This window comes from Panulirus ornatus, chromosome 33 (assembly GCF_036320965.1).
Source record: "Panulirus ornatus isolate Po-2019 chromosome 33, ASM3632096v1, whole genome shotgun sequence".
Lineage (NCBI taxonomy): Eukaryota > Metazoa > Arthropoda > Malacostraca > Decapoda > Palinuridae > Panulirus > Panulirus ornatus.
The window spans coordinates 17,397,030-17,419,769 of NC_092256.1; the positions used below are offsets into that span (position 1 = coordinate 17,397,030).

Below are 22,740 nucleotides of genomic sequence, written 5' to 3' on the forward strand. Positions count from 1 at the left end.
TGTTTCAAAGCCTTCTACGAAGTATGAGGCGTTGGTCAAGGATTCAAGAGCCGGCCAGGGAAGCCTTAAAAATGATGTGTTCATTGTCTTATGATCATGTTGAGCATTCTTTTAAGCTTTGAATATCTGACATAAGATTGAGCATTCTTTTAGGCTTTGAATATCTGACATAAGATGAAGTTGGGAGAAGCGGAAATCTAAACAATTAGGGTTCAGGTACGAAGACGCTTCGAAATTACACTCGAATATTGACAGTCTTTGTAGGGAAGATGACAACCACATCGAGATCTAAGTCGGATAACTTTTTATGTATCTTGGTTACATTTTTACTTTCAGCCCTTCAGTGCGACGGTACAATCCTTCACCATGACGGTACAATCCTTCACCATGACGGTACAATCCTTGAACACGACGGTACAGTCCTTGACCACGACGGCACAATCCTTCAGCACGACGGTACAATCCTTGACCACGACGGTACAGTCCTTGACCACGACGGTACGACTCGACCACGACGGTACGATCCTTGACCACGACGGTACGATCCTTGACTACGACGGTCAAGTCTTTGACCTGACCCTTCGCAAGTCAAATCAAGGGCCAAACCATTATTACCCACGGGTCCTAATGTCGTGCTTAAGGATCGTAACCCACAGGCTTAGGGGTCGTACCTTCGTACTCTGGGAACGTCGGGTCGTGCTCAGAGGGGTCGTACCTTCGTCGTCAGTTCGTTCTCAAAGTGTTTCCGTGGAAAGGAAGCGGTGCAGGAGCCAGCCGTACGCAGGTGGCCCACGGATAACATCATCAAGGGTCACAAGCTCTTTTTCATCCTCGGGGGGGAAAAAAAAGAGAAAAGAAAACGTTTACCGAATCGTAAAAAAAAGCAATTTCGACCAGTGATTGTTCACTTCAAGTTCATATAGAACGTCTTTTAATCTCTTCTTTATATTTTTTTCCTTTACGTATACTTTTAACTGATTAGAGAGAGAGAGAGAGAGAGAGAGAGAGAGAGAGAGAGAGAGAGAGAGAGAGAGAGAGAGAGAGAGAGGGGGGGGGGATGATGCAATGGCTCTGCTCTCTCCCTCAGCTGACAGAAGAAGAAGAAGAAAGTAACGCGTATATTGTGTGGTTACGATCCCCATCTGCGTCTAAAAAGCCCACGCGTCCTACTTGCTTGCAGACACGTAGGTATAGCATGTCCTTGCTTGCCTGCTTGCGAGATCGGCTCCTTCATCGGAAGAATGACAGCTTGGATAAGCTAAGTGTCGGTATATATAAATATATATATATCCTTTCGCTATCCAGGCCTCGTTGCCAGAGGTTTCCGTGAGCATCATCTGTTGTAAGAATCGTTTCCACCATTTCTTTTATGATCCATTTCAAAGTCCGGTGTTCAGTGTGTTGTTTTCCTCTGGTGCTGGGCATCTACGGCCGTTTCCTTGGTCAAGGAACCGTTGTCAAGGTTCTGTTGTACAGTGTCTGTTGTCACTGTTGTCAAGCTTCTGTTGTTTAAGGTTTGTGATCGTTGATGCTGTAGAAATATCGTGGTCCAGTGTGTTGTCACGACTCCGTTGCGGTCAACTGTTGTCAAGGCTCTGTTTTCGAGGGCTTGTGGTCACATCTGTTGTGAGAGCACTGTTGTAAAAGCTCTGGTACTGAAGATGAACAACCGGGGAACGTCATAGTCCATACACATCCTGCTGTCGACTTTCAAGTCTTGTGTTGTGATGTTCTTGACTGAGGGGGGAGGGTATCTGTCAACCTCTTGAGCCTTGAGGCTTTGCTACCACTGCCTTGACCTTTTTAGGTTAAAGATCGAGCTACCCTTACCACTATGCCCAACAGGGTAAGAGACTGCTTTCGAGAGAGTGTGTAGTCAAAGGCCCTGGTTACCCTGGGGCTTCCTCTTCGTCCATCAGAAAATCCCAAGGAAAGCGTGACTAGGTTAAAAAAAAAAAAATGTTACGTCAAAACCATTTTTTTCCTCGTATATTTTTTTTGGTGGTGTGTGTGTGTGGGGGGGGGGGGGGGTCAAACCATTGCGCATTTAGACATTTTACTCTCTTCGTCTCTGATGACTTCTTGCAAAATTCGATAACCCAAAAAGTCTGTCTGATACGTAGAGAAGCGAACATCAAGACTATGGAAGACATTTCAGAGAAATGCCATATTGGACACAAAATGTTTGTCATCTGAGACGTGGGGACATACATCCCTATACTTTACATATCTGTGATTACCCAGGACCAATTCTTGAGAAAAAGCTCCGGTGTTACCCAGGACTTTCGTAAAGACTTCTGCCACCCAAGGCTACAGGCTACCTCCAGCAACAAGAGGGAAATGTAGACTCCCTTGCAGTGAGAACCTCTTTGACGAAGCTGTACTCCCATACACCAGGCAAAGGTGGCATTTTTTACTCGCGGTATAACCTCAAACAGGTAGATAGGTAACCAGAGATAACCATTAAGACATACAACAAGCAGCAATGTTCATATTCATCGCCTGACCTCCTGACATCGAGCCAGGAGCGAATACTGGTTCTGAGAAGGACATCCACAACGTATATATATATATCCTCCCTCAGTCTTCAACAATACACCTTACATTAAGAAGCTGTTCTTGTAAGGAACGGACAGTTATTTCGCTCTCTCTAAAAAAAAAAGGATAAAGATCACATAAAGATCACTGCACATCAAGATAACCGTTCCTCCTCGCGTGATCAGCCTTTGATCTTCCTCTCTCTTGGGCAAGATTGTCAACCTTTACTCTCTTAGCAATGTCCAGCCTAAGAAAAAAGAAGGGAAGGAATGTATCGTAAGGAACTGATCAATACAGTCTATTTGACAGTCTATTTGTTAATGCGTCACCTTAGTAATGGTTATATGTGTTCTTAACAATTGCTCAGGCACTCTGAAAGTGCTTTGCTGTTACTGGCAAGATGTGGGTGTGTGGTGTTGGTGTGTGATGCGAGTATACAGCGTGATTGTGTGGTGAAGGTGTAGAGCGTGGGTGTAGGGTGCGAGTGTATAGCGTGGGTGTTTGGTGCGGGTGTACAGCGTAGGTGTGTGGTGCGGGTGTACAGCGCAGGTGTGTGGTGAAGGTGTAGAGCGTGGGTGTGTGGTGCGGGTGTACAGCGTGGGTGTGTGGTGCGGGTGTACAGCGTAGGTGTGTGGTGCGGGTGTACAGCGTGGGTGTGTGGTGCGGGTGTACAGCGTAGGTGTGTGGTGCGGGTGTACAGCGTGGGTGTGTGGTGCGGGTGTACAGCGCAGGTGTGTGGTGCGGGTGTATAGCGTGGGTGTGTAGTGCGGGTGCACAGCGTAGGTGTGTGGTGCGGGTGTACAGCGCAGGTGTATGGTGCGGGTTTAAGACACAAGTGCAGGGTGTGGGTGTAGGTCTCGGGTGTTGTAAGCGAGGGAGGAGAGCGCCCTTGAGGAGGGCTGTCCTCGCGTGACGACCGACGGGAAGACCACTACGCCCCCACCTAGGACCCTGGAGTTAGGTCTCCAAGGAAGCATAACACACACACACACACACACACACACACACACACACACACACACACACACACAGGCTGCGTCTCTAACTTGTATCTTCAGCTACTTGCAGGACCATTTATAGCTTGCGAAGACGATGATCACCAAACCAAATTTGTGGGAGAGATGTTGCTTGGCTTGGACGGAATTTCCCACACATCAGGTTCTGGTGGGTGTCAGACGTCCTGGGATTAACTCCCGCCCTGGCCAATGGAGGGGACAAAGGGAGGGGACAAAGGGGGGCTTTTCAAATCCCTTTGAAGAGATAGAGGCAATTATGTTTTCCCTTTCCGAAGGTGTGGGTCATAATGCCGTGCGATGGTATAGAGTAAATACGTTTCTATCAGGCTCGAATGGCTATATCCACATGCATTTCACCGCATTGATCGCTCGATTAATGCGATTATATAATGATCAAACGTTAATTTCTTTTGTGAACGCTGTGGCAAGGGGTAGAAGCATGCCCTAATCAAATTCACGTCTACTGAGCGATACTGTAACGAGCATTAAGGAAAGAAAAGCGTACTGCAGGAAACACCTCCAGTTGTTCAAGGTGAGGAAATTATTTGTAGGAAGAGGACAAGACGGTAGAAGGAAGACACCTTACATTACGTTACAGCGAGACCCCCAAAGTATAAAAGGTAATAAAGTAACTCAGAAGCGAAAGAAGACCACAGAGACATATCAAATGTAATCAACAAACTTTAGGATCATTTTTTTCTTTTTACTTACGAGTGTGCAAAAATGTCGAGGAACCCGGAAGAAAGCAAGACTACTGAATAGCTTCGCATCACTAGATGTTCCATCTTCCAAAGGGCGTTGCTCGAACACCAGCTTCGAAAACCATGTCTACATGTGTGATTCAGCTAGTTCGAATCATCTGGGTTGGTATTTCCAATAATCATAATCGTTACAGAGAGATCCACATTGTCAATACAGATACAAGACGTGTGTCTACGAAGAGATGCTGAATAGACACAGCTTGCAATAGCAACAGCAGCAGCAGCAGCAGCAGTATCGTCAATACAAGCCATCTCTTTTCACAGTTCCCTTCCCATGTATGCATTGTAACTTAGGGAAGAGCGTTAGATATAAACGCAACAACTAATTCGACTCAACTCCACCTGGGACAGAACATCCACGTTCACCCGGCCTTGAACGATGCACAAGATTGTTCGCCAGACTTGAAGCATCCTATCAGATGACCGAAAAACCAAATAGGAAAAAAAATATATATATATATATAATTCGTAAAATGCGCAAAAATGACACTCTACCCTTGAGTTACTATAGGACAAGACAAAGCCTCTAAGGATTTCACCGTCACTAACAAGAACCTAAGGGAATGTATGCATTTTGTACCTGTTGGGAAACAGAAAATTGCTGTAGATTGAGGAATGTCGTCAATACACTCCTTGGAGGACTGCCAAGAGCCAAGCATGGTCGGCCTTGTGAAGACCATGTTCCACAGACGAGGGAACTGCCTAGTCACGCCGAGACCTTAGGATCCAGTCTTGTCCAAGGAAGATATCCATTAATGGAAAACAGAATCTACGTATTCATCTCTCTCTCTCTCTCTCTCTCTCTCTCTCTCTCTCTCTCTCTCTCTCTCTCTCTCTCTCTCTCCTCTCTATCGATTTATCTTTACACAGATAAGATGTCTGCGGTGGCTTTTGAGGCTGAGGAGATAAAAAAAGAAAAAAAGAGGAGAGGGGCGAAGAGATAACCTTGCGGGACCCCACACCGCCTAAAACACCTGTCTGATGACATGCGCAGCAGCAACTGTGGACGACACAAATGGGGAAAATGGGTGGGGTGGGGTGAGGTGAGGTGGGGGCACAGCATGACGATACCAGACCGCCCTGATTACAGCATCCCTCTGGACTCGATCGAAATCGTTCTTGAAATCCAGTCTGACCAGGGCTGTATCGAGGGCAAGGTTACAAACGTAGGCTTTGCATGGCACACACTGCTGCTTCATAGTCCAGTTGAACGCCTGGGCCAAACTGCCTCGACTTTATATGTATATATATATATATATATATATATATATATATATATATATATATATATATATATATATATATATATATATATATATAGAGAGAGAGAGAGAGAGAGAGAGAGAGAGAGAGAGAGAGAGAAGAATTACAGTCGATTATGACTTCTAAGAAGATAATATAAAGATCCATGTGGACGAGTACACGATAGAAACCCAAGAATAGGAATATAGAAGACAGAAAGCGAGACCGAGACTATACACACACACACACACACACACACATATATATATATATATATATATATATATATATATATATATATATATATATATATATATATATATATATATATATATATATGTGTGTGTGTGTGTGTGTGTGTGTGTGTGTGTGTGTGTGTGTGTGTGTGTAAAGAAGTGGAAATAAAAGCGAGTTTGACCCAGATAACTTCCAATAAAGTTTCTCTCGTTACCTGTTAACTGTCATAAATTAGATCCTCATGGCCTATGCTTAGGAACAAAAGAAAAAAGGAGAGAAGGTTCTTATGACATTTGGCTCTTGATAACCATGAAATCCAACATGCACACGTATTTTCAAGCCATGGAAAAAGGATGCTATGAGGTTTCACTTGTGTTATGTCTTTTCTTTTTTCTAGTATGATCAGAACGTCGAAGTGGAATTTACATCTGGGGCTCTATACAGACTTGGCCAGTAAGTCCTTTTCTATTTTCCATTTGTTGTCAGGGAGTAAAGGAGTCTTTTGATTGGGTTGTGGGATGTCCTTGGGGCTCGATCTACGATCATAAGTTCATGACTTGCTGATCGGGTCGGTGATGTAAACATCTTTCCTTGTTTTGTTTATACTCGTCATGTCACTGGGAATCGCATGAAGACTGCGTCTGTGGCAGATTCCAACTTGAAAATGCAGAGAGGAATTGCCTAAGGTTGCTGTTGTCGTCTTGCAACTCCCTGAACACGACCGTACGACCCTGGAGTATGACGGCGACGCTACGATCCTTGGGTATGATGGCGTGATGACTTCTGACCTCCTCCGTAAGGGTCAGGTCGACCTCTGACCTCCTCCTTAAGGGTCAGGTCATCATGTCCGAGGCTCGAAGGGTCGTACCATCGTACTCAAGGTTCGCATCGCCTGTGCTCATGGGTCGAAACGACGCGTCGTGCTCAAGGGTCATAATGGTTTTGCTCCAGGGTCGTCAAGTCGTGCTCATGGGTCGTATCGTCTTGCTGTACGATCGTAACGACTTGTTCAAGGGCCGTAACTTTAAGCGCATGGGTCGTACCGTCGTAGACGAGGGATTAATACACGCAATTTCCAACGTGTGGGCCACATCATTTAAAATGCTTATGAAACATTTAATCAAATATCCAATCTGCCTTTTTGAGGCTGTTAATTGTTTAATCAAATCTCTTCACTGCTAACTGATGGTGTTCATCAGTCTAATGATCATTTCTTAATCCAATCCATCACATGTAATGAAAATCCTACTTTCAATTTTGCTGGAGCATCTTCAGTGACTTTCTATGACTCGTATGGTTTAATTAGCATCATCTTGACTACATAAGAAGGCGGATGACAGCCAAGGTATGAGGCTAACTTCTGGCCGAGTTATCCAACCTGTTACATTGTCATTTGAAGATAAGCAGATGTCAGGAGACATACTTCCGTGACTTGACACGCGCCACATCAACATACACTGACTCTAATTCGGAGAGTAAGATCTCATATGCATATACACTATATACAACACCAAGGTTATACGAATTATGAATATGGAGTGAATACTCTCTCCCCGGAAGACGAGACTAAGATTATCTCCACGATCGATCACCGTTACCTCAAACATGCAGGAGAAAGATCGGTGCACGTAATCGAAGCGTCGTATGCAAATGATGAGGAGCGCCGTAAATCCGTAATGTATAATGTCCATTCGAATGCTCGCGGTACGTCTACACTCACAATCCATCATGTTGGCCTCAGGATGAACGCTGTTCTGATACAAAGTTTACGACAAGCGAAACTTGCCTGCCCGTCAATCTTAGGGAGGTCGTTTGCCTGAAGCAACTGTCCGTCGTATCACCAGAGGGAAAAAGGAAGTTCTAAGCAATGGTCAACGTACTGTAAGATCTAAGGCATCACACCGTCTATACGTAATAAGGAATCGAAGACGTATGGTTGAAAACCTTCAGACAGTATTATCATGTAAGGCATCACACCGTCTATACGTAATAAGGAATCGAAGACGTATGGTTGAAAACCCTCAGACAGTATTATTATGTAAGGCATCACACCGTCTATACGTAATAAGGAATCGAAGACGTATGGTTGAAAACCCTCAGATAGTATTATTATGTCAGATGTAAGTGAGGGACAGACTGTTGCCTGGACCACGAAGCATTAATCTCAATTTCCCCTGAATGTTCCTAGTTAACCTTTAGTGACTTTTTCTCTCTCAACGTGTGTATGTTGTTTGATAACTTTCGTAAGCGGGTTTAAGTGAGTTTTTACTGATACTTTCCACAGTGACTAGGTTTTTATAAAGTATCTTATTTTTTTTCATTGACATAATTAGAGAGAAAGGCCTATTATCTTCTGAATACTTTTATCACTTATTTGAACTGTACGGGGAGGGAGTGTTACAATCGCGGGATCCCATCTCTTGAATAATCTTCATGTGTGTGTGTGTGTGTGTGTGTGTGTGTGTGTGTGTGTGTGTGTGTGTGTGTGTGTGTGTGTGTGTGTGTGTGTGCAAGTATTTCTCTCATCACATTTATCAGAATATATATTACATGTGGCCTGCAAAAGTCTTCTATTTCTAAGGTCAAGAGGTCAAAGGTCAAGCTCATTCGCAGCAGAGGCGAGCTTCAGTCCACACCACACCCACGAACCTGATGTCATCCAGTCTGGCTGAACACGACGTGGGTGTGTGTGGCACTCTGAGGGCAGAGTACTCGTCCAAAACGACAAGCAGCGGATGCCTTAGGAGAATGGCCTTGTCTAAATGGTATACAGGGAAGTGCTTAGGGCGGTGAGGGAAGGGGTCGGTGTGTATGCAATGGGGGAAGACGACGTCCTCATTCATGCTGTATGCTGTTCCCTGAAGGAGGACATTGTGCCAAAAAGGCATCTTGTTTGCTGATCCTGAAGCAGCCTTCGTGATGAATTTCGAACTTTCTTTGTTTACACCGAGGTACAAAGCGGGACGGAACGCTTATCGTGATCCTCAGACACTGTGGTATAAGCAAAGTCTTATCTCAGCCTTAAGCTGGGAAGGTTACCCAGGTCCAAGGGGTTGGAAATAATATGGCCAAGAATATTGTTCTTGGTCGCTGACGGGCTTTGGGAGGTGAGGACTTCTGAAGCCATTTCTTGGACGGATTTTTTTGGGAGTGTTGGCTGAAGGGACGTATTGAAGAATTTGGAGGGGGTTCGTTTTAAGGGTGTCCTTGGGAGTGTTGATTGAAAGGACGCGTCAGGAGTTGAAGACTTTTGAAGAAGTTTGTTGGAGGGTCCTTGTGCGAGTGCTGACTTTGAGGGACGAGCTCCAGGAGTTTATTTGAAGGGCCCTTGGAAATGCTGTGGTCAGGAAAGGATCAGGGGAAAACAGAGGAATAAAGTTAGAGTGTAACAGAATCTTTGACTCACTCGAGGTAGGATGAAAAGGACAGTGAAGCGCGGCGGAGATTCAGATAATAATGAAGATAATATGCAAATACACAAGGATACGACAGTAAACCTGAGAGAAGAACTATGTTGGCGAATGGTACGAGCTCAGATAATGGGCTGAACTTCATCAGATGACAGCAATAAAAATGATGAAATAAAAGCATGAAAGAAATAATGGGCATTAATGAAAGAGAACGAGTGAAAGTGAGAGCTCTGTCATTTGCAATACACGAATATCCTTGGACTGGATTCGATCATGAACGTTACGAGAAACAGAAAACTGCCTCACCTGATGCAGGTATTCCTCATTCACTCATAATTTCTACTAAGAACTTACATATTCGTGCCATTTCAAAGGCCTCATAGAAAACGTTACATTTTTTGTTTACTACTATGGGAGGCTACACTGTAACAGCAGTGAGCATTACTGATGTCTTCTCACAGCACGACACAGATGAAATGAATGACGAATTATTACCTGAGATTAGCGAATGTGGAGGTGGTGGGTTTGACTTCGTTCATCAGTGCACACTACAGTATTTTGATTGCCTTTCATATTTTACCCAATTGAATATTCATGAAAGCGGTTTCAAACGTAAAACTTTTCATTAAACCAAAATAATCAGTATCATTATTATCATTAATATCATTATTATTATCATTATCATCGTCATCATTATCATTATCATTAGTATCATTAATCATCATTATAATTATTATTATCATTATTATTATTATTATTATCATTATTATTATTATTATTATCATTATTATTATTATTATTAGTATTATTATTATTATCATCATTATTATTATTATTATCATTATTATTATTATTATTATTATTATCATTATCATTATTATTATTATTATTAGCAGTATTAGTAGTAGCAATAGTAGTAATAGTAACAGTAGTAGTAGTAATAGTAGTAGTCGTAGTGGTAGTAGTAGTAGTATTATAGAAAGAATTTGAGCGTAAAGAGTCAAATGATTACAGAAAGTTGCATGCAACGTAATGTACATCAAGGTGGCACCGGAAGATGACTGGGTCCTCGAATTTCACTTTTCGTCTGTCCTCTGGTCCTACTACTTGGACAGCAGCAAAGAGTGAAGGCCTGTACGACTCCCCTGCTCCCGCCTCTCTTGGTAGCCTTCCGCCACACGTAGAGAGAAAGGAGATACGTGGGCAGTATTCTTCCCTCCACTGGAAGGCTGGATGGAGAGAGAGAGAGAGAGAGAGAGAGAGAGAGAGAGAGAGAGAGAGAGAGAGAGAGAGAGAGAGAGAGAGAGAGAGAGAGAGGCTGGGTGGGTTTACATGTCTAAGTGGCATTAGTGTTGGGGAACATTGCGGATCGCTAGTGGCGATCACGCCTTCTTCAGGAGGTCCTTCAAGAAGAGTCTGGTGTGGGTCGTGACCATGACCATTATTTGTACTGGCCGTCTGGGAGGCACAGAGGACTTACTTGTAATATAACCTGAACGGTCTGCAACCGACTGTGAAAAAGGGTTGAGTGTTTCGGTGGCTCAAAAAAACAACCTCGCGCGGGTGATTATAAGAGAGAGAGAGAGAGAGAGAGAGAGAGAGAGAGAGAGAGAGAGAGAGAGAGAGAGAGAGAGAGAGAGAGAGAGCTTGCTTCCTAGATCTTTGCCACAAGTCAGGGCTAGCGCGTCGCTCAGGAGGAAAAAAAATAAAGACAAGAAGAACGAGTCGTGTGTGTTACATTCTGTCGAGTGTTATGTGTAAGATGGATTGAGTTTTCTTTTTCTTTTATTCCTGTATGCCAAAAAACCCATGTATATGTGAAGGAGAGGGAGAGGGAAGAAAGTAAAGATAGCAACCTGGACCAGGGGGAGAGGGGGAACTTGACAGCCACTGTAGGGCTTAACTCATTGCGTCACCGTCACTCACCCTCCCAATACCCGAGCGATAGAGGTAGCGAGGGAGGGAGGGGAGAGGGAAGAGAGAGAGAAAAAAAAGAAAAACGTGTTTGTAAAACACTTTTACCCCTCACATATGGTATTGTATCCTCCTAATGAACGCCACCTTGCGACTTGAACCCTCGACCTCTGACCCTCAAAACTCATCTAGATGTAAAACTTCCTATGCACTTTCTGTGGCAATAGGTTGGTCCAAATCCAGTTACCAGATCTTTAAATCGTGTATACAAAATCCTTTAGCAACATCAAACACGAACGTGTGGTCGTGACCATTTCTTACCCCTGATTTTGAACATTTAATCAGCTCCAGAACTTTATGAACAATATATGTGATGCAAGATTGGTTTACATCCAATCGTCCAGTCATGATTGTATCATGAATGTTACAAGAGACCTTGTGAACCTGCTTGAGTCCCTGACACTGAATAGACCTTATCAGATGTAGGTGTTCTGTGCATTGTTGAGACAGATGTATGGTCTAAATTCTTAAATCATCCAGTCATGAGATCTCGTAAGACATGGAGAAGGTACAACAGACAGGGGATAACGTGCCTCTCTCTGTCTTGTATAAGTGGGCATGAGCGACCATAGCAACCTTGTGAACAAAGGGAGAGAGACAGAATGGGTATGAACATCGTCAAGGAGGAGGTCATTATTCAGTTAGGGCAAGCCAATGGATCCATCCAATGTAGAGGTTCTCAGAAATACACAGAAAATGACATAATGGAGAAATATTTGCTAGCCACACCTGGGTATACAAGGAAAACCACTGTATATCTCGGAATAATGAGACACAATGAGGAATATGTACTGAGGACATTCTTACCTTGTTTTGCATAGTTTTGAGGAAGCTCGACAGGGAAAACATGCCTCCGTCAGCTTCAGACATCTCCGTCAGGTTCTTTCTCAGCCACGTGATGTCTTCCCTGAGTTTCATCTCCCTCTGTGCCTCCAGCATCATCTCGGAGGTGATGGCTTCCTCTTCCTCGGCCTCATCGAGCTCCTCCGGAGGTGGAGGAGCCTGGGGTTCCTCCATGTACTGTGACGGTACCTGCAGGCGGTTGGGAGTTCGCGAGGGTGTCCTGACCAAGGCAGAGACTCGCATCCGCGAAAAGGGATTGCTCCGCGACCGTCTGGACCAGAAGTCGCGGTTCCGGATGTTTTCCATGATGTACTCCTCGAAGTCGCCCTCTGGGGTGAGCGAGGCTGTTGGCAGGGAAACTTCTGGGCTGTTCTGGTGGGAGGAGGAGGAGTTCCTCCTCGAGAACATGTAAGACACGAAGCCCTCATGGCTGATGTTGGAGGCACGAGGGTCCACTGGCTTGTGGGATTCCGTGGCGATGGTGACACTCTTGGACATCTTGAGCTCTTTCTTACTCTCATTTCCCTGCTTTGAGGCACCGTCTGTGTTGTAGAGCGGGTTATCAAAGCAGAGTTTGGGTGGACTTTTATCGCGGAGGACCATCTTGAAGTGTCTCTATGCACCACACTGAACGTATCATATAAAAACAAACTATATTTCTGGCATTCGTTGTCTTTCCTGTTGATTAGAAAATAGGTTCAGTTATATAGGATCGGATGCGCAGGTTGTGTCCACTGTTGCAGCTTTCGACAGTCGCTAACAGTGAGGTATATATAAATATGACTCGGATAATAACGCACGGCAGGTCGAACGGTGAGGAGAACGCAGCGGACGATCGTACTGCGTGAGGAGGATCCCCACTACTGCCACTTGTCCGGCACAGGAAGGCCCTTTTTGAGTGGTACTGGCGTCCCGTGAACTGCCGCTGTTGACGCGGCCGTTTACGTATCTTAACAGGAAATGCACCCTGGGGCCCACAATCATCGTCGGCCGCTGCCCCTCCCCTTAAAAGAAAAAGGTCGACGATAAAACTCACGTTCCAAACACTATTGGATAAGACTGACCTCACGAGCAGCGTTCGGGTTTTTGAGCTTCGAAGAGAGAGAAGAGAGGTAAATACTAAGTGTCCCCTGCTCGTTTGGTTAATCCAATTCTCATAAATGTGAGGTTGTAATACCATTGCTTCATGTATTACCCTCTGAATAAGCTTAGCCTTGGATGACTTTACGTTTCCTATATCAGCGCAACATCCTGCAACCAAGCAACGCGACCTTGCCTGTCTCAAAGACAGGACTGAGTTGGGTGTTTATGGTCGGTAATTACGAGGAAGGACTCCCTTCCCTCCCGTAGCTATAAGGCGTCGGGCAATGCCCATCACCAGACGTGTAAAAAAAACATCAACCAGAACACACTCCGAGGTCGTGTTTTACGTACATAATTGAGGTCAGGAACATGTGTATTTGTGAGATCTGATCTTTTTCTTTTCTTCGCAAAGGAAATATAGGAGAATAAGTCATAAAAACTTGAATGATATAGCATTACTTACGACGATGGGAGACGCATATGCACTGGTCCTTACGAAAATGACAGAAAAAATGATGGAAAAAATAAAGTATGTACCTCAGTCATACATATATACAAGTGACTCCTTCATAAATATACAAAAAGGTGAAACAAATTTTTTTCTAACTTATGCACCGGTTACTGAGTACATATGATAAGTATATTGCTTCACATATGTCAGGTTCCTTTGACCTAATATATTCTCAGATACATGAAAGATAAAAGCATCACCCACAGCTTCATTAGCGATTACATCAACGGTACAATGCGATGTAGACTGTCGCGACGCTGCCCTGGGTACGATATTCGTCCCAAACAAGACGCAATTATTCTCCCCATTCTCGGAGATCCTTATCATTTCAACTGCATCTCTGTGGCCGCTCGTCATTCTCTGTATGGTTCCTCACCTGCGCCCCAATCCAACGTTTGGTTCGATACCTAACCTCCCGTCAAAGTCTAGGAAGCGTGTTGGCGTGTACGAGCTACGCTGCGAGAAGCACCGGGAAGACGTGTCGTCCACACTGATGAACTGAAGTTAAGGTATGCCGAATGGTTGATACGGTACAGCTGGCCATGTTCGGGGAGAGAGAGAGAGAGAGAGAGAGAGAGAGAGAGAGAGAGAGAGAGAGAGAGAGAGAGAGAGAGAGAGAGAGAGAGAGAGAGAGAGAGAAGCCTAGTCGAGCCTGGGCAATTTGAGGGTTCGTAGGTCGAGGTCCTCTCGTCTTACCTGAGTAGTGGCAACATCACAGCTGCATGACAGAGATGTATGTTTTCTTTGTCGCAGAATTTGTTTACGTGCGTCGTGAATACTTGTGTGGGGGGGGGGGGGGGATACGTTCGCCTGGTGTGTATGTGTGGTAAGGAAGGCTGCGCTACGATCAGTGGCAGGGAAATTCCTCGACGATACTAATACCCTATGTCATTTACCATCGATGATGTGGCAACCAAGGTGACCTTCCACTCACGTAGTAGTGGTAAGCCCATTTGCCCGAAGTCCAATATCATTTAGAGGGCGTTGAGTGTGTCTTAGCGTTCGGACGCGGTGGGGAAAAGTATCTATCACGAACATATATGAAACAAAAAAAAAAAAACACCCACACGTACGTCTGCAGTGGTGGTCCTTCTGCGCAAGCATCCGGGTGTACGTGGCGCGGGCTTGTACATTCCGACAAGTACGTACAAACTTTTGGAGTGAAAAAGGGTGGATCAAATGTCTAATAGCAACTTCTTCAGGAATCAAGTCTGTAGGAACGGAGATTCGCAGCCTCAACCTGCGAGCTGGCGAAGGGCAGGATGTCACCCCTTAATTCCGAAGCTTCATAAATCCGAAGCATCATAGGTTCGAAACATCATTTTTTCCGAAAAGAAATGGTACTAATCACTCTTAAAATCAGGGAAATGTACCAAGTTTTAGGTCAAATTAAGATTCGTGATGTTTTGGATTAAAGATACTCCGGAGTTACAATGCTTTGGTTATCCCAGACTTGCTGCCCTGCTAACCATGTGGCTCCTATCAGTAACAAGAGCCAAACTTCATGGTTTCCAGTAAGCACACCTTTAGTACGGCGCAGCAGATTCGAGATGGATTGCTGACTGGTTTAATCGTTACACATGTTACCTGGAGAATACTTCCCACACGTAAGAGCAATGTCCACTTGAAGAAGACAGACATATAAAGTAAATGAGAAAGCACATATAACAGACCTTTTTGATTATCTTTTTTACTTAAAGTCCAGAGGATGGAGCATCAATCAGGGCATAAATGAAAATGGTGTATCATTCTCATAAAAGGATATATGTTGCTGTCTGCACACTATCTTTCTGCGACACCAACTTCGTAATTGGGTAAACTTTTCCCGGCTAAGGTCTTCATATATTTTCTTTTTCTTTCAAACTATTCGCCATTTCCTGCGTTAGCAAGGTAGCGTTAAGAACAGAGGACTGGGCCTCTGAGGGAGTGTCCTCACCTGGCCCCCTTCTCTGTTCCTTCTTTTGGAAAATTAAAAAAAAAAATATATATATATATATATATATATATATATATATATATATATATATATATATATATATATATATATATATAATCATTGTACACAGTTCCAATATAGGAACTGTTATTTCCTTTACATCATAACAATGTAGGTGATTACGCCTCTTTCTCTTAAGAAAAAGAGGAAATGATAATCAAGCAAGCAGTTGGGACCTTCGAACTCCAACGGCCGAGCCATTCACCCTCCGCTCCCCAAACTTACCTTTCCCCCCACCACCACCACCATCGCTTGGCGGTTACCAGCATCCATTTCCTGACCGGTTCTGGTCGTTTTTATTTTAGTATTCCATCGTCATTTTTCATTTCTTTTTATCACCGATACAACGAACCATCCTCATGGATCATCATCTTAGTTTTCTCTGAGGGACAAATTTCACACCGCCCACCTTCAGTTTTTGGTTAAGAATCTCTCTCTCTCTCTCTCTCTCTCTCTCTCTCTCTCTCTCTCTCTCTCTCTCTCTCTCTCTCTCTCAATTCCACCACTATCATCACTACCTATCCACCGATAGCACATGGATGCTGGCGGCCGAAGTCTCTGACACTCAAAACACTTCTAAGGATCAAGGGGGGTTTTAATAGACCCAGGCCATCACAGCAACTCCTCCACGGTCGTAGTACGTTCGAGAGTTTCTTAAAGACAGCTAACATCACCAGAAACTGTCACTTCGGAGCATCACTAGCGTCCTTGAATAGGACGTATCGCCTAACCGAGCGTCCGCAGCAATAACCGCTACTGAGCTGCCGACTATTTCTAGCCGGGAATCCCACCGCTCCCAGCGACGATTTTGGCGAAATCATCAACTGGCGCCTAACGCAGAGGGGAATGCCATGCGTATCTCAAACGTTCATCAAAAGATTAAGGGTTATTAGACCTCAAACGAGTACACAAGCAAGACTACAGATGTAAGATTTAAAGGGGAAAAAATTGGAGGAATTTGAAGAGAGAAAATTGAAGGGAACGAGAGAGAGAGGAGAAGAAGAGATAGAGAGGACAAATGGTCATGGATCCGAAGAGGAAGGGAGCGCAGAGTTCATTTTCGGTATTTGACCGTGACCTTGAGACGGCAACACTAAGATGAGTTGCCAAGTTGGGACAAAGCTTGATGGATTTACCCCACGTAAACAACGCCGAAAGATGTCTTTAATATTTGACGTGAATTTCATGCGCAGGTCCAGCAGGCTGGAGGTAAGATATATCTTTCTTGGCTTTTGATATGAGGGAAGAGTTTCAGGAGCTGAAAGAATCTCAAAGAGTTTGTTGAAGGTTTCACGGAACTACGACGATTGTCTGGAAGATATTTTTTTCTTTTTTTTTGTCTTTGCCGCACTTCAGCGGGTCCGAGCTACCTGGTCAAACATGCCAAACTTAGCACCGCAGACTTGAGTGGCTCGTCTGGTTCTATATTATTTTTTCTTTTTTTGAGAAGAGAAAAAAAACAGCGTTTTGCCCATGGTTTTGTTATTCTTTTGTGGGAGTCGGAGGGGCAGATAAGAGATGTGGGATGGGAATGAGAAGGACTGGAGAGAGAGAGAGAGAGAGAGAGAGAGAGAGAGAGAGAGAGAGAGAGAGAGAGAGAGAGAGAGAGATAAGTCCACAGGGAGCAGAGAGGACCAACGCCATGGCAATGTAGAAGGATGCACGATGCATTGTTCGCCGCATCCTGTTGTCGTTTTCATCGTGTGTCGTCTAGGATTCAAGCTTCATCTCATCCTCTTAACCAAAACGAGAATCCGTTCCAGGCTTCCAACCCTAAGAGGAGGGCGGTGCCACACACACCCACACACACACACACACACACACACACACACACACACTGGAATCCCTTTTCCAGGCTACTGACTGTTTTAGAGCCACTGCGAGATTAAGTTCGCTGCAGTGCAGAGGTCCTCAAGGATTTTGCAACAGCAGCTCCTCCTCCTCAACTGGTTTAACTGACGCTTCGTTCCACTGGAAATCAAGGATCACACGGAGGAGGGGAAATGGTTCTGGGTTGTGTTGAGGAGATGGGCCGTGAAAGTGGTCTTTGGGGGTTTTACTAGATCTGCTGTCATGGTGTGGTGATGAGAGAGAGAGAGAGAGAGAGAGAGAGAGAGAGAGAGAGAGAGAGAGAGAGAGAGAGAGAGAGAGAGAGAGAGAGAGAGAGAGAGAGAGAGAGAGAGAGAGAGAGAGACAGACGCCCTGGGACAATACAAACTACGTTTTGAAGGGGCGTTCGACAAGACAGGAAGCCTACACACACACACACACACACACACACACACACACACACACCCCACATCCGTAAGACCTTACCGATGACGCACATTGTGTCGCACGGTTAACCCAGACGCAACTTCCTGGGTAACCAATAATGACATTTTTTAAAACGAGGAAGGGAGGCAGACAGGGCGATGCCACGTGTCATAACCACACAGACCAAGAAACCATCATCGTCTACCCTGGGAATCAAAGACCTTATCCGCTCTGATTGTGATGTTCTGATCTACTTCATCCTCCAAGTGACGTGACCTTGAGAAACATGGCGAGGGGCTTACGTCTCTTGTCTTTATGTCAACGCTCAGTTCATGGGCACTGGGCCGGAAATCAGGGTGTAATATATATATATATATATATATATATATATATATATATATATATATATATATATATATATACACACATCATTTCATTATACTTGATCGCCGCTTCCCGCATCAGCGAGGTAGCGCAAGGAAACAGACGAAGAATGGCCCATCCACTCATGTACACACATATATACATAAAACGCTCACACGCGCACATATACATATATATACATATAAACACATGTCCATACTTGCTTGCCTTCATCCATTCCCGGCGCTACCCCGCCCCACAGGAAACAGCATCACTACCCCATGTGTGTATGTGTGTGTGTGTGTGTGTGTGTGTGTGTGTGTGTGTGTGTGTGTGTACCTAAGCTTACGCCAGGTTCAGTTCATCGACCAGCCCCATATGGAGAGGATGAACAACCGGGTTAGCTATGCAATGGCTGCCTGATCTGGGATTCGAACTCACGCCCGCGCGATCTGTAGTCTGTAGGGCTTGACCCATTATACCACGTAGCCTTACGCCTCTCCCAAGAGAGAAAAAAGAAGGTACCCTTCCAGGATAGGAGATGTCCTTCCAGGAAAACAGACGTTCCAGGTGAAGCTCTCAGTTGTGTAAAGTCCCGAACTGCTTTCCAGCATTTTCTTTTTCCAGGACGATTTGGAAACTGTGAGAGATGGAGGGAAGTGCACGTCATAGATCAATAGAGATTCTGATGGCGATAGTCGTTATGATCTTAATATCCGATCATTTATTTTTTTCAACTCTGTGACTATTTTTTCAACATCTCCCTATCTTGATCAGATCAGACGAAATTATGAGAGAGAGAGAGAGAGAGAGAGAGAGAGAGAGAGAGAGAGAGAGAGAGAGAGAGAGAGAGAGAGAGAGAGAGAGATTGGAAAAAAGGAAGCTGTCGATAAAACTGGAAGAGAAGAAGAAGAAGAAGAAGAAGAAGAAGAAGAAGAAGAAGAAGAAGAAGAAGAAGAAGAAGAATAAGAAGAAGAAGAACAAAATGATGATGATGATGATGATGATGATGATGATGATGATGATGATGATGATAGGAAAATGATAAACAAGGATGGAGGAGAGAAAGTGTGGGTACGAGAGAACAGAGACTGGAAGAGAGTAAAGAAAAGGAAGGTTAAGATAAGGAACTATGAACCTTCACGCTGGTCACAACCCCTACAACCCTCACGCTGGTCACAACCCCTACGACCTCTACGTTGGTCACAACCCCCTCGACCTCTACGTAGGTCACAACCCCTACGACCTCTACGTTGGTCACAACCCCTACGACCTCTACGTTGGTCACAACCCCTACGACCTCTACGTTGGTCACAACCCCTACGACCTCTACGTAGGTCACAACCCCTACGACCTCTACGTTGGTCACAACCCCTATGACCTCTACGCTGGTCACAACACCTACGACCTCCACAGAGGTCACCCATCACCATGACCTCCACGAAAGAACCATTACGGCTTCCTTTAGGATATGGCCTCAAACTTAGGCTGATCTCAGCTTAGGACATCTCTAACGCCAACATCCGGCCTGATGCATCATCATCACACACACACACACACACACACACACACACACACACACACACACACACACACACGACGAATGTTACCTCTCTTTTACATTCACTGCCAGATCACATACACAGCGGATACAAACAAGCGAGTGAATCCATGAACTCAAATCATCCACAAATATTGACAAGAGGGAAAAAAAGCTTTTGTTGACCAGGGTAGACAGCTTCCCTCTGTCAAACGCCCGAAGGTGTGGGTTTTGATTATTATCCCCGAAGCAGCAGGAGCGGCAGCAGCAGTAGCAGCAACGCCTCTGACCTCTTATACTTTACTAACGTGGTCACAGAATATCTGACGTGCGTATAAAGACGCTTCCTACGCACAGCTGTGTTGGGATGAAGACGTTGCACTCTGCTTCAGGGAGGCTCTCTCTCTCCCTCTCTCTCTCTCTCTCTCTCTCTCTCTCTCTCTCTCTCTCTCTCTCTCTCTCTCTCTCTCTCTCACTGTTTAATGGATGCGTGTCTGAAGGAGCGGGTGGCGAACCGAGTGATTCAATGTGGTCTCCATGTCATCACTCAGAGCAATAGCGGTATACCCCCCCCCCTCTCTCTCTCTCTCTCCCCCCCCTCTCTCCTGCGGTGAGCGCCACGCGCCGGCCTTGCAATCCCCGGCAACATCTCTCGCCGCGTAGGGATTCGACATTCATACTGATCATGATTCGTCTCTCCAGGTGCCTGGCGACACGACATGAGGATGAGGATGATGAGGTCGACTAAGAGGCCCTGATGCTCCCTCATCTACTGTGCTTCGGGTGTGAACACAAATCACCAGCCAAGAATTCCTCGTCACACGAGTAAGTTACGGACGTTTCCACCAAATGCGCCAAACTTCGTCGCGAAGTAGTTCTCTCAACTCGTCCATCGAACACTTAAGAAGCCGAACTCACCTCCGACTAGATCGCTAAATATGCCACCAACTAGTTCTGGATAGAATTAAGCCACCGACCCATGGACGGAAATTCCACACCGGACAGTTCGCTAAACTCGTAGCCTGGTAACTGGCTATGTTGGTCGCTGGAAAAGTCATCGCTCATGACGACATGGAAACCCCAGTGTTCGACACCCTTATCTTGCAAGGTAGGGATCATTTTTACCGTCAATAAAGCTGTATTCTTGCAAGAGCATCTACCTGATTAAGATTCCGTATCGTACAAAAATTATCTAAAAAAAATAAGACATTATCTAAACCGTAATTATGATAATTAAAAGCAGGTTACAGACAATAATGGAATATATCTCAAAAGACGTCTAGAGAAGCAAGCTTCAGTGTAAGTGCTTTAATACTCATTTAATATATATATATATATATATATATATATATATATATATATATATATATATATATATATATATATATATATATATATATATATATATATATATAAGTGCTTTAATGTAAGTGCTTTAATACTCATTTAATATATATATATATATATATATATATATATATATATATATATATATATATATATATATATAGTGCCATTGTACAAAGGCAAAGGGGATAAGAGTGAGTGCTCAAATTACAGAGGTATAAGTTTGTTGAGTATTCCTGGTAAATTATATGGGAGGGTATTGATTGAGAGGGTGAAGGCATGTACAGAGCATCAGATTGGGGAAGAGCAGTGCGGTTTCAGAAGTGGTAGAGGATGTGTGGATCAGGTGTTTGCTTTGAAGAATGTATGTGAGAAATACTTAGAAAAGCAAATGGATTTGTATGTAGCATTTATGGATCTGGAGAAGGCATATGATAGAGTTGATAGAGATGCTCTGTGGAAGGTATTAAGAATATATGGTGTGGGAGGCAAGTTGTTAGAAGCAGTGAAAAGTTTTTATCGAGGATGTAAGGCATGTGTACGTGTAGGAAGAGAGGAAAGTGATTGGTTCTCAGTGAATGTAGGTTTGCGGCAGGGGTGTGTGATGTCTCCATGGTTGTTTAATTTGTTTATGGATGGGGTTGTTAGGGAGGTAAATGCAAGAGTCCTGGAAAGAGGGGCAAGTATGAAGTCTGTTGGGGATGAGAGAGCTTGGGAAGTGAGTCAGTTGTTGTTCGCTGATGATACAGCGCTGGTGGCTGATTCATGTGAGAAACTGCAGAAGCTGGTGACTGAGTTTGGTAAAGTGTGTGGAAGAAGAAAGTTAAGAGTAAATGTGAATAAGAGCAAGGTTATTAGGTACAGTAGGGGTGAGGGTCAAGTCAATTGGGAGGTGAGTTTGAATGGAGAAAAACTGGAGGAAGTGAAGTGTTTTAGATATCTGGGAGTGGATCTGTCAGCGGATGGAACCATGGAAGCGGAAGTGGATCATAGGGTGGGGGAGGGGGCGAAAATTTTGGGAGCCTTGAAAAATGTGTGGAAGTCGAGAACATTATCTCGGAAAGCAAAAATGGGTATGTTTGAAGGAATAGTGGTTCCAACAATGTTGTATGGTTGCGAGGCGTGGGCTATGGATAGAGATGTGCGCAGGAGGATGGATGTGCTGGAAATGAGATGTTTGAGGACAATGTGTGGTGTGAGGTGGTTTGAGCGAGTGAGTAACGTAAGGGTAAGAGAGATGTGTGGAAATAAAAAGAGCGTGGTTGAGAGAGCAGAAGAGGGTGTTTTGAAATGGTTTGGGCACATGGAGAGAATGAGTGAGGAAAGATTGACCAAGAGGATATATGTGTCGGAGGTGGAGGGAACGAGGAGAAGAGGGAGACCAAATTGGAGGTGGAAAGATGGAGTGAAAAAGATTTTGTGTGATCGGGGCCTGAACATGCAGGAGGGTGAAAGGAGGGCAAGGAATAGAGTGAATTGGAGCGATGTGGTATACAGGGGTTGACGTGCTGTCAGTGGATTGAATCAAGGCATGTGAAGCGTCTGGGGTAAACCATGGAAAGCTGTGTAGGTATGTATATTTGCGTGTGTGGACGTATGTACATGTGTATGGGGGGGGGGGTT

General features: G+C 44.5%; 1 protein-coding gene across 2 annotated transcripts in view; it reads right to left on the reverse strand.

The window, feature by feature from the left end:
* LOC139759509 (NADPH oxidase 5-like) overlaps window positions 1-22,740 on the reverse strand; it is an 88,363-nt gene that overhangs the window by 58,878 nt on the left and 6,745 nt on the right. For both annotated transcript variants that reach the window (XM_071681708.1, XM_071681707.1), the window contains exon 2: window positions 11,986-12,699. In XM_071681708.1, the coding sequence (XP_071537809.1) occupies window positions 11,986-12,624 (639 nt within the window). In that variant the 5' untranslated portion in view covers window positions 12,625-12,699. The remainder of the gene's footprint in view (window positions 1-11,985; window positions 12,700-22,740) is intronic.